The sequence below is a fragment of the Drosophila ficusphila genome, unplaced genomic scaffold (assembly GCF_018152265.1).
Source record: "Drosophila ficusphila isolate 14025-0441.05 unplaced genomic scaffold, ASM1815226v1 contig_198, whole genome shotgun sequence".
NCBI lineage: Eukaryota > Metazoa > Arthropoda > Insecta > Diptera > Drosophilidae > Drosophila > Drosophila ficusphila.
The window spans coordinates 13,852,108-13,865,000 of record NW_025064092.1 but is presented as its reverse complement, the minus strand read 5'-3'; the positions used below and the strand labels follow the sequence as shown (position 1 = coordinate 13,865,000).

Genomic DNA, 12,893 nt, shown 5'->3' with positions numbered 1-12,893 from the left:
AAATACTATAAAACGTATTTTCTGGAATGTGGTGGTTGCGTTCGCCACGCGTTAGTGTTATTTTAGTACATTCAGCGCTCGGCGCCGGCGTCATTGAAGTTGCTCGAAATTTCTGCGCTTTTACGAAATAAATCAACTGCCATTGCGAATCCAGACAATATGTCCCTGGAACAGGTAAGTCCTAATGACACCGAACTTACATTTTCCCTGATTACCTATTATTTCGCTTGGATAACAGCTAAAGATCGATGTGGCCGAGCTTGCAGCCTTTTTGGAGCAGGCCAAAAGCGCCCGCGTAAAAGCCGTGCTGACCACGGCAAAAGCAGAGGCGGAGCGGGAGATCGTCAACCTGGAGATGAAGGCCCGCATTGCAGAGGAACGAAAGGCGGCTGGATCCACCGAAGCGAAAAGGTAATCAGCTGGCTGCTTTGAAACATGGGAGTCCATGGAATCCAACAGCCACGAGGTGCTCACAGACCTTCTCCTTTTAACTTAAGTGGCCTCCAAGGATTCTAGGGTCCCGAGAAGCACAATGGATGCCATATACTCATCATATTGTGTTTACCTGTAATATAACTCGTATCAATCTCCGGGTGTTTCAGATATCTGCATGAGCTGACCGACTATGGTTGGGACCAAAGCGCCAAGTTCGTTAAGCTTTTCATCACTTTAAATGGCGTACAGGGATGTACGGAGGAGAATGTGACGGTCAACTATACGCCGAACTCGCTGCAACTCCATGTTCGAGATCTGCAAGGCAAGGATTTCGGCCTGACCGTTAACAACCTGCTTCACGGAATCGATGTGGAGAAGAGCTACCGCAAGATCAAAACCGACATGGTTGCCATCTACCTAAAGAAGGTTAAGGAGGGCGAGAACTGGGATGTCCTAACCGCCATTCAGAAGCGACTGAAGCAAAAACAGGACACCGAAATGTCCAAGGACAGCGAGAATCCCGAATCTGCGTTGGTGAACATCATGAAGAAGATGTACAACGATGGTGATACGAAGACGAAGCAAATGATTGCCAAAGCCTGGACCGAAAGTCAGGATAAGGCCAAGATGGGCAAGGAGATGGGCGGCGGCTTGGACTCTCTCGGCGATCTCTAGATATATGATAACCCCCCACCCAACCGACTATATGTATTGCTAAATACTTAGGCACTGCTTCGATTCCAGCACAATTTATATATGTGGATAAATAAAAGCCCTGCGTGGGCATTAAGTTAAACGAACGCTTTGTTTGTTCTTTATATATTTGTATATAGGTTTTTATTAATTAAATTCTTGTGATTTAAATCAATTATGCTGCTGGTTTGCTTAGAGTACACCCTTGCGGTCTAATCTATTCCATTTGTAATAGTTAGTTTGCTTTTGAAATGAATTGATTATTACACTTAAGTTGTATTTAAAATACACTTTATATGTTTTGCGATATATATATCCGAATACATACATATTATATGCGATGCAATGTGATGTTCATCATGGCCAGCGCTCGAGAACCCGTGATGCAATCTCCTTCAATTGATTTTCTATCAATTATTTGGCATGCAAATCGGCCAAGTTACTTAATTTTCTATAATTGTAATTACACCACGGGTCAGGTGTGCATGTGTGTATGTGTGTTCTTTGTCTATGTATGTGTGTGTGTGTGTGTGTCTTGAAACAATTTAATTGTTAAACAATTAATCATTAATTATTTTGCGATCTTATTCGCCCTTCGAATCTTCACATAAATTGGTATCATTTGGTGCACAATAAAAAGCTGAAAAACGCAACTTAAATTCAATATAGAAATTATACACAAGAAAAAAATATAGTAAACTGATATAAGGTATCGACAGAGTGAATATTAAGGCCGATTTTACGAGTACATAAGAACTATACAACATGGGGGCAATTAGACAAACACAATTTACAATCTATATAGTTATGATTATAGGTACGATGTAATAAACTATATGTTAACACTGCTAAAGCTAATGAAAAAAAAAAGAATAATAATCATACAAGATATATCTTAATAGTTGTAGATGTTGTAAGGGTTCTGAAAATTATGCTATGGTTCGTTCGTTCAATCTAAGATGACGTTAATTTTTTAACGATACCCTTTTTGTCGCGTCAAAAGCTATAGTTTCTCAGTTATTTATTTTTTGTGACCGTTTCTCTTGTTTTGTGTCTATTTTGTATGTTTCATATAAGTATGCTAGGGAAGTAGCTTTCGAATTTCAATTATTATTCGTCTGATTAAATTCGAACTAAACTTCTTCTTTCTATTCCCTGTGGTGTGTGTGTGTATTTTTGGTGGTGTTGAAGGTTTGTAGCTTTGAAGAGCGTGATTTTCGCATTCCCAGACCAAGGAGCACCCACTTATCGGAGCTGTTTGCTTGGGCGGTCGCTTCATTTCCTACCTATGCTTGCTATATCCCTAACCGAGTCTACACATTCCTTGTATATATATATAGCTAAACTGCAAAATTCGAGTCGTCTAAAAGCTATTCTTCTTCCCAGATCCCACGATCTCCGCCCAGTTCCTCGATCAAGCGTACAAAAATAAATATTTTTTGCTTCGCTACGAATCATATCTGAAGAATTTGCTGGCTTTACTTTAAAAATTTCTAGAAAACTATGTCTGGCTTCCTCTATATGTGTGCAATCGTGTGTGTTTTTCAATAGATATATTCGATATTGTTTTGCTTGTGGCTTTAGTGTAGATTTAAAATTTCTGTTCTAGGCCTAGACAAAAAATGTATTTAAAATTTTTACTCGAGTCTCAAATTTGGATTGTATAAATGGTTTATATTCATTACCCTAGATCAGCACAGATTGAAGCTAACTGGGTGCCATAAGGTCGTAAAATAACTACGTTTATATGCTACTTTTAAATACAAATCAAATGCTTATTAGTTAATTGAAATATGAAAATGCACTTATTTAATAAAGTCCCAAAAATTGTAACTGACTCGTTTGGAAATATAAAGTTTAAGGAAATCGGAACTTGCTTATAAACGTAGTATATTTATTGGTTATAGGGAAAGGTTACAGGGGGTTCTCTATAGTTGAGCTTAAGAAAGAGTTACTCATAGACGAGTAGAGAGCTGTTTTTAAGAGGGATATGCTTAGGGGTCTCTGGCTGCTAGGGATTCTGACCTGTCTGTCCTTGAGGCAGTTTCAGTTTGCTATCTTCACTCGACGTTTTCCACGATCCTGATTCTGATTCTGATTTGAGTTTCCTATAGCTATAGCTGTCCCCTGGGAAGGATTATCATTTTCCATTTTGATTCTAATACGGTTCTTCAGATTTGTATGGCTCACGATCAGATTCCTAATAACTTAACGGACTTCTTTTGGGCTTAATGGTTCAAAGGTTTTCCTGATTCTTCTTCCGATTCCTCATCCATTCTCTGCTCTCCACGCACACACCCACTCCGAAGCAGCAGCAGCAGGCAATTCCAGCTCGGCTTTAACTCTATCTTATCTATGTTCTTCCCCCAATCCCCAATAGACTTCTCTCCACTGCACTTAATGCGTTTACACTCGCTTGGAGGCTTTTCAGAAAACCCTCGACTTGGCTTTGAAACGGATCTGGACGCTTGGCGTCCTCCGGCGCTGCTAGTAAAGCTCTGTATGATGGCGCACTGGGGCCGGGATCTTGGACATGCCCCTTTCCCGCCTGGGCGACACCACACTGGCGGATCCTGCTCCAGCTGCAGCGGCAGCTCCTCCGGTCCCCGCATTTGAGTTATTGCTCTCACACGAACTGGCGGCCGAACTCCGCTTGGATCGAGCCTTGGCTGGCGGAGAACAGCTCTCGGATCGCTCCAGATTTCCGTTGCTGTGCACCCAGGCCGTGGTGAAGTCCTCGTATACCGGTGTCTTCTTGCCATTGCTGTTGATCATCTTGTTCTGTGCTGGCCCAGATCCGGCGGCTCCCTTGGCTTGATTACCAGCCGCATAGCGTGAGAGAAGGGACTTCATCTTCTCCAGAATCTGAGCATCGTTCTTTGCGCTGCTTGCCGCCTCCAAAAGCTGTTGGGCCAGCGGCGAGGAGGCGTGATTCTTGACGGGCGACGTGGTCAGGGAACTGGTGCATCCTGGTGCTCCGCTCCTCACCCGTCGGCCGTTGCTGTCGTAGAGGATTTGCGAGGAGCGTGCCTTGCTGTTTCGCTCAAAGGGTACGGGTCCCGATCCATTGTTGGGCGCCACAAAAGTGTCGGCGGTGCAGGGAGGCCTCCTCTTTGGAGCCCCTGAGGCTCGTCCACTCCACGTGTTTGTCACATCCCGCACCATGGGCAATTGGGTGGCTTGGCGTGATCGGGGTGGTGCCACCGGAGGGGGCGGGGCTCCTCCTCCGGCGGAGTTGCGCGCTCGCACGGATCGGTAAACCGGCTGTTTCCGGCTAAAAGCCGGAGCCGGCAATCCGGATCGACTGCTCAAGTCCTGCAGACTTCCGCCGGCCCCACCACATGTACTATTGTCGATGCTCCTGCGACGACGTTGCGCCAGCGGAGAGCGTGGTATCTTGCTGAGGCTGGCAGTTGGTATTCCAGCTGCAGATGGAGCCACAGATTGATCCCCGGTCTTGGCCATGTCCACGGTTATTTCGTCGTCGGTTATGAAGACCCCGGATTGCTCAAATTTATTGTTCAGCTTGTGGGCCACGCTGAGAATCGCTGGCAGGGATTGCGGGCCATCGCACACGGAGTAGTCCTCTTGCTCCTCCTCACGGTCCTCCCGGCCGTTAAGATCCTCCTCTTCCAGAATATCCACGGCTGTTTTCTCCGCCGGCTCCTCGGAGGGCGAGATCTGCGAGTCACTGGAGGTTTGATCGAGACGCGCTGCGAATGAATGGGGTTTTAGACACTCAAGATCAATCATCGGGTTTTCTCTACCCTAAATAAATGGTAGCCAATCTGGAGTGGACTCTAGAACTCACCATTGCTTTCAGCATCCTCGATGGAGGCCTGACTGTGCAGGGACTCGCGTTTCTGGGCACTTGATTGGATGACCCCCAGGCTGCGGTAGCCCTCGTCGCTGATCTCGCTGCCGTTGTCGCTGATATTTTCGAATTTGTTGGCGCCACCTTGCTCTGCTGCGGCGGTGCCCGCCGAACCTCCGGTCCCTCCTGCTGCTGCTGATCCGCCGGCAGGTCCTCCTCCATTTGCCTCCTCAATGGAGGAACTGTAGCCGGGCAGCGATTTCGGGCCACTGCTGTAGGAATCCAAGGAGCTCTGTTTCTTGCGCATATCGATGAGGCGGCGCGGACTTGGCGACATCGATCTCCTGGCCAAGCTGGGCGATCCGAGCAACTGGCCGCCGCTGGAAGATTCTGTGGGGATTGCCTGGTTGCATCCCGTTGCGGATGAACTGGCTCCTGCGTTTGTCTGCTGATTGAGAAACTTGCGCTGCGGCGTTGGACTGCGACTGCGGTACTTCCCCGAATTGGGCGACAGATTGTGTCCGTTCTGGGTTGGCGGAGGCGGTGCCCCGCTTACAACTCCTGATCCCGCCGACAATCCCACTCCGCCGGCTGATCCTGATCCCATTCCCGCAACCGTTTCGGATCCTCCATTGCAATTGGGGCTGTTGAAAACGCGACGAGCTGCTGGCGGTGATCTTAAAGTCGAAAAGTACATCGTTCACAATTTGTTTATCGGTCTAGGACACAAGAGACACTCACCTCTCGAATATCACCTGTGCCTTGTGGAGCTCGATGCCGTTGTTGGGATTGTGATTCGGCGACTGGCGGGGCACAAGGCGGGCGGCCACGGAGCTGCGATGTTGGGCGCGGCAGCGGCAGGGATCGTGTTTGTCCAGATAATGGGACAAGGTATCCCAGCCACCGCCAACACGAACCATCACATGGGAACGAAGGATCTGCAAACAAAGCCCATGGAAAATTATTCACCCAAGCCAATGCCCCCAAAATGTTCAAGAACTTACCCGCACAAAGATGAGAACTTTGGTGTCGCCAATGCGATATTTGCCCTCGGACACTCGGACCATCGGAAACTGCGAGGGGCAAGTGCACTTCTCCACCAGGTCCCTGACCTATAAACAATTAAACAGTAACATGTTTAAGAATAGGTATTATACCAAAACGTTAATTTCTACGCTCTAGCACCTGCTAATGATCATGAATCATTAGGACCGGTCGTTAGAAGTGATTTTATTATCTCTTAAACCCATTTAATTATAGAGATCTTCGCCATAATAGTTATTTGTAAGATGAATACATTTCAACAAATGACCATATAAACGCGTAATGATGACAGGTATAGGAAGTGAAATGAATTGTATAATTAAGCATTTATTTGTCTTACTATTTAAGTCAATGGCTTACTAAGTGCAAAAAGTGGTTAGACACTGTTCTCACTGTACGAACTTCTTCGGATCTGCAGCCAAAAACTCTTGACTCCCAGTGTCCAATCCCCAGCTTCCGTCCCCCTTCGTTGACCCTTAGCATTGCATAAGTCTGACCCGATCAGTTCCCCGACTTCCTAACTCTCTGACTTCTGCAGTGGCAGTTTGTAGTTGCAGTTCGCCCAAAAAAATAAAAAAAATTGGTAGGAGGGGAAGGAGCAGAAGGAGCAGAGCGACGAGCATCGAGCATCGAGCATCGGGGTCACCAAATAGTTTTTCACTGCATAAATTCACGCGCTGCCATTGTCCAACAAACAAATGATTCGCAGGGGAGGCGGATCAGGCAGATAGAGGGGCATTTGGGGGGGGGCTTTGAGGGGCTACCCTTGCCCTAGGGAGCCATGGGATCCATGGCAAGACCAGTCAGACCATCGGCTCCACCATCAGCAGTCCGTCCCAGCGGGCGGCGGCAGACAAACAAATGACGACTTGGCCTGGCCTGTCTTTGGGTCTGATTCTGCACTCACAAAAATGAAGTTCAAGTGCTTGGTTACTCGAAATGATCTCTTAGCAAGAAGGTGTTTAGAACCCAAATTTAAAACCATCTGCATTGGAAAATTCTTTTATAATCGCTATTTGATTTTTGACCCATTATCTATATTTAAATTTTATGCTTTTAGGGCGTTTTTTTTTTTTTTTTTTTGGTTTTTGGAAAGCGTGGGTGTCTGGCCGTTTGGCCCAGTGTGATTCTGACTCTGGCCCTGGCTCCAGCCTTCATCTCCATCTCCACCTCGATCTTTGCTTCTCCACCGGCATCTTGGGCTCTCCGACTGTGAGTCGAACGAACCCATTGCTACTGTAGTTTGTGGCAGCTCGGAGCTGAGTAGCAACGCATTGGCACCTTTGAACTTTTGCAACTCCTTCTCGGATGGGATGGAATGGGATGGGATGGGATGCGTGCTTAGGTGGAGCTGCAATCCAAACTCCAGCTTCAGCTTCAGCTCCAGCTCCACGGTGGCTCCACGGTGGCTCCAAGCTGGAACCGACATGACAATAAATCTTTCGGATGGGGGGGCCAAGCAATCCAGCCAGCGATCTGCCAGAGATCGGGGATCGGCGTGACTCTGACGCATACGAGATTAGCTGGCCATGGATTGCGATGAGGATAGCGATGTGATCCTGGCCTAACCATAAATCGCATGCCACCAACTAACCAACCAACTAACCAACCAACTAACCAACCAACCAACCAACAGCAACTGGAGACCGAAAAGACAGACAGCGGCGATGCGATGCGATGCGGACGTGCCAGCAGCTCTACAGCTCCACAGCTCCACAGCTCTGCAGCTCCAGACTTTTGGAGTCGACAAATGATCGTGGCTTTTTCTTTTCATTTCTTTTTCTTTTTTTCGTTTCTGCTGTTGGTGGCACATCATTTGATTTTCGACAAGTTGTTGAGGCTATTTGCTGATTTGGCTGCTGCTGTTGCTGGCGCTGAAGTTGCTGTTGCTGTTGCTGCTGCACAAATTGATTGGCTGCCTCGGAGTGGATTTTTTGGTGGAGCTGGTGGTGGAGAAGAAGGAGAGGTCCATGTCCATGTCCAGGTCTATGTCCCATCCATCCAGCGACCATCCATCCCCCAGCTGTCGAACATTGTTGCTGCTGCTCATGTTGCTGTTGTCAATGTTGCTGGCGGCGTGAGGAAATGTTTGCATGGCTTTCATTAGTTTGGCCGTCAATGATTTTCCATTGCGCCTAACCAATCCTCCGATCCCCATCCTTTGTTGCTGCTGCTGCTGCTGTCGTCGTCACACTTGCAATTACATTGACAATTGCAATTGTTGTAATTGTTGTTGGCACGTCGTCATCTTGTCAAATTAATTTTACATCTCAACATGGCAGAAGGCAAATCTGGGAAACCCTCATAACACCCAAAAACAAAAAAAAAAAAAACAAAAGTCCCAGTTTCAATTGCTTCTGATTTGTTTTGGTACTGTTTTCGGTCCGTTTTTTTCGTAACTGGAAACTTAGCCATGGCTAAAAATGGACATGAGAAAACTACAGCAACAGCAACAACAGCAGCCCAAGCAAAACAATAACAAACAAAATCGTGAGCTGAGCCAGCAAAGGAAAAAAAAAAAAAAAAAAAAAAAACTAAATATAAAAGAGAAAACCCAAAGTGGACATTGGGAGTGGGACACCAAAGGAACGCAAACTGAGACGGAAAGCCCTGCGGGAAAATGGAAAACCAAAAGCGGAAAGATCCGATATCGGAAACCAAGTTGGCTCTTTCAAATGCGATTTCAGAAAAGAAGCCAGGCTAAGGCTCTGCACCATAAGATATCTTTTAATATTTTAGGTTTAGGTTCTACGATAAAGTTAATGGTTTCTCTACCACTCACCATCTCATCGAGGCTCTTCAGATCGTTGGTGATGATCTGCGGCTGAGGGCCGTACATCAGCACGGGATTCTCGTCGACTTCGTCCTCCGTCTCCGAATCGTCACTGTCATCGTACAGATCCGTCTCCACCGTAGTAGTGGTCGTTATTGTCGTCGTTGTGGTCGAACTACTTCCGGCGTTTAGTGCCTCCGTTTGGGTGCCGCTCTCCGAGGAGCCAATCCCATTGGCCTTGATGTCGGCGGCGATCTCCCGATCGATTTGTCGCTCCATCTGCACCAGCATGGGAGCCAGCATTCCTAAAAGGCGCAACGGGATTTCACAGGTTCAAAATAATATTCGCTCTTAAAGGTTTTCTCAAGGATCTTACCGAACTTGGCGCCCCGACGTGCCACCTCCAAAAGACAGAGGATCACGTGCTTCTCGTTTTTGCGCATGATTAGATCGTCCGTTTCGAACAGCAGGCACTCAATGATCTTAAGGCTCTTTCTGCGAAGTGAGTATTAAGTAATATTGATATTACATATTTGGATTTGGATTGGCAATTGGCAAGAGGGTTCTGCTACTTACCTGCACCAGGTTATGAAGTTGGAAACGTTGTCGCGAGCGAAGAAGGTGCCACTTTTGGCGGCCGGAAGGTAGTGGACGTTGCCCAGGGCCAGGATTGGACCCGCCAGGCCAGAGGTCATGGAGCGGGTCATCGATTTGTTTCGGGCCTGCCGCCGCGCCAGATAATCCTCAGCCGCTTGCCTCACATAATTCGCGTGCTGCAAGGAGATGGACGGGAAAAAGGCATTAGCATTAGCATTAGCATTAGCACAAGATGATGCGGAATTCTCAATGAGCACGGCAAATATTTCGGCAGAGTGCCGCCAAGTGAAAGTCAAAAATACAAAACTAGAAACGGTTTATTTTTACGCTCCTAAAGAATTTAGCACGGCATTTTTAGGCTGTCCCCCCGGGTATCCCCCGAATTTCGTGGATTGCAACCTGCAATGGGCGTTGAACGATCAACGTCGCGACAATGCTTTATCTATTTCTTCTATTTTTTGCCCCCTTTTTTTCTGGGGTGAACGGTATTTTAGGACATAGGGTTCCCCCTTCCTGGAGGAGCTTAAAATGACCTCTGCTGTGATAACTACACTAGCTTAAACAGGGTTATACGATCCCCACTTTTTATCTGAAAACGAAAATTTATCACAACTTCCCACATGTTCCCTGTGTTTCAGCCGCTGGCACATTTGCCGTTTGAGGTTATGTCATCCGCAATCCGAGCTCCCTGGGCCCCAAAAAACTTAAGCTTTAATTCCATTTCGGGGCGAAAACAACAACTGCAATCGCGTCTCGACGTGTCATGCATTTCCATTTGCATCATTCCATATTAATTTATGCACACTTTGTTGTAATAATTTAATATTTAAACAATATTATTATTTCTGCTTCTTCCACACCGCCTCTCTTCTTTTATGGATATCTGACAAATGCTTTATTTGGTGTTTATTGTTTCACCTTACCATAATACCCTAACCCCAAATAAGGGCAACACAGAAATTGCCGCAACCGCTGTGACGACAACGACGCTCCGCTGACGTTTGCACTTGTGTACATATCCCAAAGGAACCCAAATTGAGATCTTAAAATAAATGCGAGTGTGCATATCAGAGGGAAGCTTCTAGGCTTCTAGGTTTTAAAAAACTAATATCCTTACTAAAGACTATAATACGTTAATAGATTAGTTTCTGGGAGAGGGCATTCACACGTCGATCTGCTACCAATCTCAACTTCACCCTTTCGGCATCTGCCTCTTTGGCTTCTTCTTCTTCTTCTTTGGGGCTCTTATCATGCCGCTTGCAAGGTAAAGCAGCGACGCCCACAACCCATTTCGGCAACCCAGAGGCGTTAAATGCATCTCGACCGCCCGTCTCTTTCTAAGTCGCCATGTTGCCGTCTCTCTCGCTCCTCCTGGACTGACGCGCTACCCACGAAGTTTGTTTGGGCCTTGGTTTCACTTTGGCCACCAGCCTAGAACCGAACCTATAGCCAACATACAGTGGAGGGCCAAAATGTAGCAACTATATTTTAGAAGTCTCACATTTTATGCACAGTATGGATATAAAGGTTTTAATTTATCTTGAGTAAAAACGTGTCACTCGCATAGTTATTCCTAACGTTTATTGTCTTAACAACTGCCGGTTACGAAGTAAAAAGTGAAACGTGTATTGCGTGAACACAACCTCTGTACCCATTTTCTTGACCATAACTGTGGGCTTATGGGTGAGCGTGCGTTGAGTGCAGCAGCACTCCAGTGTTTGTTTGGCTTCTTCCTCTTCTGCATCCGAATCTGAATCCGAATCTGAATCTGAATAATGCATGCAGAGTGGCGCGCGACAGACGGACGCACATGCATATTTGATAATCGCAGCAGCATCACATTTTCACTTTCGAAATTCGACAGTTGACTGGGGCGAAGGAGAAAGAGAGAGAAAGAGAAAGAGGGGGTGGACCGCTGTGAAAACGGTTATTATGACATCAAAACTTTCTTGCATCAGCAGCGGAAGGCACGTGCCACTTGTTGTTGCTGCTTTTCGTTGGTGGAGCAAGTGCAAGTGCAGGTTGCTATTGATAAATCGATATTGGGACACCGTAAAAAACTCATCGACCTTTTTTTTACCTAACTTTTAATGCCATGCGAAATCACAAAACGATATAGTGGTTATAATTAAATGTTCCAGATCGAGGTCACCTAACCTAGCAACAGTTAAAATAAAGGATTAGGCCAGTTTAATGGCTCTGAATAGAGAAGTGAAGATAAAATCTCTTTTCTCCTTAGATAAAAACCTTATAACAATTGAAGATATTACTTCGTCCAACTCAGTTTCTTATCCATCTAACCCAGTGAACTGACATCCACATCCGCATCCGCCTCTTCGAAGTCAAGTGTCGGAGCAATTAACATGACTCTTGTTCTTCTCCTTAACCATATGGAGCCTTGAGACAAAAAGAGATGGAAAGTGGGTCGACCTGTAACCTACCGCCCACCGCCCACTTCACTCACTTCACTCAATCCGGCCACGCCTTCTTCGTATGGCAAATACGTGACGCTGATGCGGTAGTGTAACAAGAAGAAGAAGAATACGAGTCAGAATACAGTAAGGAGGCGGAAGAAGAAGAACTGTAGTCGAACCTCTATATCTCAAACCACTAAACCGTACACATTTTTGTTCAGCTCTAGACTTTGAGTTATTGAGTTACTATTGTAATTATTCACTTAATTGCCATTAAACGAATTTCGAGGAGGTAAAGTTTGAGTTAGGGAAGTTCAACTGTATATGGTATGGCGTTTGAACACAGAGAGGGCGTTATTACAGGTAGTACGTAACGTCACGTAATTAGCTTAGATTTTTCGCTATTTTTTCTGCACTTTTGCTTGTGCACAAAATGTATGTCAATATGGCGTTAATAACATTACATGACTACTAAAAGCAATTGCAAAAAACGGAAAAAAGCTGAAATAAACTGCAACAACAGAAAGAAACTCTGTCGCATTATTTGTACCGTAACAGTCGAAGACGTAAGCGCGGGCGTCGCAGTCGCAGTCGACGTCGACAGAGGCAGAGCAACGCAGACAAGTGCAAAAACTATTTTTTGCTTCCGCAAAAGGCAAATTAAATAAAACAAACTTAAAGCGTGCAAAAATTAAAGCAGGGGTCGAATAATTTTTAAAATGATATTGCAAAAAAATCAACAAAAAAAAAAAAAAATAACAGTCGCAATTCAATAGAACAAACATGTGCAAAATGCTACAACAAAAAAAAAAAAAAAAAAAACAGTTGCAAGTCAAAATAAAAAAAATAGGCATTTATGTTCCCGAAATGTTTGCAATTGTATTGACGCATTTATTATTCCTTCAGAGTAAAAAAGATGAAGGTTTTTTATAAAACAGAAAGAAGTTCGATAAGCGGATTTGCCGCCGTTTCAACTGTTATTTTGTTTGGCTATTGTTAATTTTTTGCCGCTGATTGCCATCGATTGGCCCCACACACACACACACAAAAAAAAGCAGCTAACTGGGAGCTCAATCAAAATCACAAAACTGTCCGCGGCTCATACAAAATCATATTTCAAACG

The 12,893-nt window shown here is 45.5% G+C and overlaps 2 protein-coding genes across 3 annotated transcripts in view; one reads left to right on the top strand and one right to left on the bottom strand.

The window, feature by feature from the left end:
• Positions 1 to 54: 54 nt before the first annotated feature.
• Positions 55 to 1,235, top strand: LOC108097179 (calcyclin-binding protein). Its single transcript, XM_017199321.2, has 3 exons — positions 55 to 174; positions 239 to 411; positions 603 to 1,235. The coding sequence occupies exons 1-3, from the start codon at positions 160 to 162 to the stop codon at positions 1,108 to 1,110; spliced, it is 696 nt and encodes a 231-aa protein (XP_017054810.1). The 5' UTR covers positions 55 to 159; the 3' UTR covers positions 1,111 to 1,235.
• A 61-nt stretch (positions 1,236 to 1,296) lies between these two features.
• The window catches only part of LOC108097177 (GAS2-like protein pickled eggs), a 45,825-nt gene continuing 34,228 nt past the window's right edge, over positions 1,297 to 12,893 (bottom strand). For both annotated transcript variants that reach the window (XM_017199315.1, XM_017199316.2), the window contains exons 4-10: positions 9,336 to 9,532; positions 9,136 to 9,254; positions 8,769 to 9,064; positions 5,947 to 6,054; positions 5,684 to 5,880; positions 4,940 to 5,619; positions 1,297 to 4,841 (exon numbers count right to left, since the gene is read on the bottom strand). In XM_017199315.1, coding sequence (XP_017054804.1) covers positions 3,616 to 4,841; positions 4,940 to 5,619; positions 5,684 to 5,880; positions 5,947 to 6,054; positions 8,769 to 9,064; positions 9,136 to 9,254; positions 9,336 to 9,532 — 2,823 coding nt within the window. In that variant the 3' untranslated portion in view covers positions 1,297 to 3,615. The remainder of the gene's footprint in view (positions 4,842 to 4,939; positions 5,620 to 5,683; positions 5,881 to 5,946; positions 6,055 to 8,768; positions 9,065 to 9,135; positions 9,255 to 9,335; positions 9,533 to 12,893) is intronic.